Source organism: Quercus lobata, chromosome 5 (genome assembly GCF_001633185.2).
Source record: "Quercus lobata isolate SW786 chromosome 5, ValleyOak3.0 Primary Assembly, whole genome shotgun sequence".
NCBI classification, from domain to species: Eukaryota; Viridiplantae; Streptophyta; class Magnoliopsida; order Fagales; family Fagaceae; genus Quercus; species Quercus lobata.
Window position 1 is genome coordinate 87,295,315 of NC_044908.1, and position 4,257 is coordinate 87,299,571.

At 35.2% G+C, this 4,257-nt stretch overlaps 1 protein-coding gene across 2 annotated transcripts; it reads right to left on the reverse strand.

Moving 5' to 3' along the window:
- Positions 1-629: 629 nt before the first annotated feature.
- On the reverse strand, positions 630-2,168 carry LOC115988457 (receptor-like protein EIX2). 2 transcript variants are annotated; one of them, XM_031112032.1, is made up of 2 exons: positions 1,219-2,168; positions 630-846 (listed from the first exon to the last, which is right to left on the reverse strand). In XM_031112032.1, the coding sequence occupies exons 1-2, from the start codon at positions 2,158-2,160 to the stop codon at positions 805-807; spliced, it is 984 nt and encodes a 327-aa protein (XP_030967892.1). In that variant the 5' UTR covers positions 2,161-2,168; the 3' UTR covers positions 630-804. The 2 variants fall into 2 exon arrangements, with proteins under 2 accessions (XP_030967892.1, XP_030967891.1); XM_031112031.1 differs by having other exon boundaries at positions 630-849.
- Positions 2,169-4,257: the final 2,089 nt, after the last annotated feature.

Consider the following 4,257-nt stretch of genomic DNA (forward strand, 5'->3'; position numbering starts at 1 on the left):
GCTATCGTTTTTTTTATTTTTTTATGATTCCATAGTTGGAAGAGGAGGAATTTAAACTCTAGGCGTATTGAAATTTGAAAACACCCAAAAATACCACTTTAAGTTGTTTTTTAAATTCATAATAATATGAAGAATAAATAAATAAATAAAAAGCTATAAGTAAGTTTGCTAACATTCTAGTATCATCCATTGGATCAAATTCCATATATATATATATATATATATTTGTTTTTGTTTTTGTTTTTTTCTCCAGCTTTCTCTCTGATTTAGGGGAAAAAATTTTGATAGGCACAGAGAGAAAACACCCAGACGCCACACTTATAGAGAAATAGAAATTATTTTGCTATACTTTTTAAATGGAAACTATATGAAAGATTCGAGTGATTTGGGTATCCAAACTACTCTTAATGGATTCAAATCTTTTAATCCACCACTTCAACAGACTCTCACTCCAACAGTCCCAACTCCAAAACTCACTTTACACAACCAAAAATCAATCCCATAATCCATTGAAAATGTTATGAACAGAGTTGTATTTGAGAAACTAAATAGAATATTTATTTGGATTTAACGTGACTAATCTCATGAACACGAGAGAAAGAGACCTTTTTTTTTTTTTAGTTCTGCTTCATTTCCTCTTCCATTCAAAGTACAAAAGTAAGACTGACCATCAGTTACAATTAAATTCAAATTGAAAGATAATACAGTCTGATCTTTTACTCCTAATACATTGCCACTTATTTATCCCCGTCTGCTGCTGCACTGAAATTCAATCTGATCCAATCTATTGCAGTGTTTCATCCTTTACTCCAATTCTCCATCCTCATGGCTCGGCAGTTGTGATATCTCTTGAGATGACATAAGAGAAGCAGAGTTTTCTTAGACTATTAGACAGTTAGACATGTTGAATCAATGAAGAACAGAGACGTGTACATAAAGTTGGAACTTATAATAGTGATAATAATACTAATTTAGTCATCAAGAAAAAATAATTGAAGTATATGAAGTTAATAATAATAGTATCAGTAGTGGTAGAAAGGATAATAATGATTCTGATTTCAATAGACAATAGTAACTATTATCATCAAATGATCTATTGAGAAATTGATTGCACTATCAAAATAACGTAAGACTTTTGCGTAGAGAAACAAATTGCGGTAGAAGTGATGGATTTATTTGCATAGTAGAAGAGAAAAGTGGGGAACAAAGAATTATTACCAGGTAGTTTTGAAGCTGCCTTGGAACTCTGGCCATATTCTCTGATATTGCCACATATAGCCTATCTTTGAAATTGTTCAAGAACCTGAAATATGCGACTCGCAGTGACACATTCAGTACTAATGTGCCAACAACTCCCCAGAAACCAGCGATAAATCCAAGGGCCACACTAACATAAAATCCTATGGATATAAACCCTTCTCTCTCATCTTGCATGCCAGCATGTTCTCTGCTCCCGTTCATAGCTGGATTTTGAGCTATTTCTTCCCCCGAACATTTCTTTGGAAGCGGGGCTCTGCAAAGATTTGGATTCCCCTCATATGAGGATGCAATAAAGGTATCAAGATGAGGGCTTGTCGGAATTTTTCCGGACACATTGTTGTTTGACAAGTCCAAGACACTTAGACGATCAATATGAGAAAGGCTTGAAGGAATTCCGCCGGAAAGATGGTTCTTAGATAGATCCAAGGCCTCTAATGATTGTAACATAACAATATCTGAAGTGATTTGTCCAGTTAAACAGTTTCTTGAGAGATTTAAGGAAACCAATTCAACAAGTTCCACAATTTCTCCTGGAATCCACCTAGTTAAATTATTGCTTGAGAGATCTACGCCTTTTAAAAATCCAAGAGTATTTTTATACTCATGCTCTTTTCCTTTCCACATAAAAAACATACGATCATCATACGACATAAAAAACAGGGAGCTGTTGCTGACCCATGTTGTATGATAATGGGTGATGGTGGCATTTGGACTCCCTTTTTGAGTTAAAGCAGTAAGATTGTTGACACATTTTGGAATACTTCCTGAGATTTGGTTTAAAACAAGGTCTAAAATTTGAAGATGTTGTAGATGACAGAGATGTGTCGGGATGGATCCATAGAAGTGATTGGATCGAAGGATAAGTACAACTAAATTTGGATGACTAATCCCCAACCACATTGGTATCTGTCCTGATCATTTTGTTTAAGATTAAAGAATTTCAACTTTGTGCAATTCTTCAAGGAGGAAGGAAGTTTCCCACTAAAATTATTGTTACCTAAATCCAATGTCACAATCTCGTGTAGAAATCCCACCGAACTTGGAATTTTCCCATAAAAATGATTGATTGCCAAATTAAGAATTGATAATCCTTCAAAATGCATCAAACATGAGTCTGGAATCCGTCTTGATAATTGGTTATTGGAGAGATCTAGAATGTTCAAATTCCCATTTTGAACTTCACATAAGGAAGAAATTGGGCCTGAAAGCATATTCTTGGATAGATCCAAATATCCTGATCTAAATAAAAATTGTGGTATTCTGCCTTCAAGTTTATTTGAACTCAAGTCCACAACTGGGGGAAAAGTAAACTCCAACGACAAATTGGGAATTTGGCCACTTATTTGGTTGTAAGACAAATTCATATATTCTAATTGAGGAGAAAAGACCAAATTGAAATTGGAAAGGCTATCCGAAATTCTAGAATTGGAAATATCAAGCAAATAGTAATTTTTTTGAGTTTGAAGCCATTTTGGGAATCGAGGGCCTAGTTGGCAAAATCGTAAATCTATCTCATTTAATTGGAAAGGTGGAACCCAATCAGGGCTGAAGTTGAAAATCAATTAGTTATTAGACAAGGACAAACTCTTCAATTTTGTGAGTTTTGAGAATCAGAAATAACACCTTCCAATGAATTATCAAAAAGACTCAGGGACACTAGGTTGGATTGTTTTCCCAAACTTTCAGGTATTGTCCCATTCAGACGATTTTGATGAAGCCTTAATTGTCGCAATGATGGAAATGTTGTGAGATCAGGTAACGATCCCATGATTTGATTTTGATCTAAATGCAGAACCTCTAATGAGTGGTTTGCACACCCAGACAAGTTTTGAATAAAATCAAGAAGTTTTCCACTGAGAGAGTTCCCTGATAGAGACAATGTTTTCAAATTACACATACCACCAAAGGCTTTTGGTATCTCGCCTTCAAACTCATTAAAACGAAGATTGAGAATTGCAAGAGAGTTTATTCTGCTAAAAGCATCCGGAATTAAACCGTGAAATTGGTTAAAAGAAAGATCAAGTTCAACAACACTAGTGTTGGATTTGAATAACCACTGTAGTACTAAAGAAGCAGAAGTAAGATCATTACTACCAAGATCGAGGGAACAGAGAAAATATTCAGAAGATTACAAGAGTACAGGAACAAGGATGTCAAGTACGGCAGTTTATTCACAACATGGAGCCAATTATTGACTTTGCTCAAGTTAACGGTGTTCATGCAAAGGAATTTTAAAGAAGAAAGTTGAGGGAGCCACTCTATGTTTTCAGGTTTATTAAAATAATTCATGCCAAGATCAAGGTACTGCAAGTTCAAAAGATTCCCAAGCTGAAAAGGTATATTTCTTCCGAAATTTGCATCACAAAGGTCACGGTGTCTTAAGTTTGAGAGAGAAGCAATGAATTCTGGGATTTGGCTCTGATTAAAATCATTGTTGCTCACATCCAAATAAGTCAAATATTTCAACTCAATCAAGGAAGGATTAAGTTTACCTTGCAAAGGCCTTGGGGGAAAGGAGAACAAGTCATGGAGATTAAGCATGATGACGTGGCCTGTTTCGTTGCTACACCTGACCCCACTCCACGTGCAACAATCTTGGTCGGAGCTCCAAGAAGAAAGATGGCCATAGTCATCAATAAGGTCTTGTTTAATCTGGAGAAGAGCTTGTCTCTCATGCTCTTTGCAGCCAAGGTGAGTATATGCTAACCCTAAATAATTTGCAATAGTTGGGTTTCATGCACAACAAAAGAAGAATTAAAGTGAGGAGAAATTTGAGGGAACTTCCACCCATGATTAGGATGAATGTAGAAGATCAAGATTGTGATTAAGATAAGAGCATCGACACATCAAATGTGCAATGTTACAAGTATGATATTTTATTTGCCTAGAATCTCCGCCTCAATTATTTATAGTTGCGTTAATTATAAATTATTAGCAGTAAATAGTAAAAAGAAAGAAGACGAAAGTCACTGGAAATTTCTTTTCTTAGATTAGACA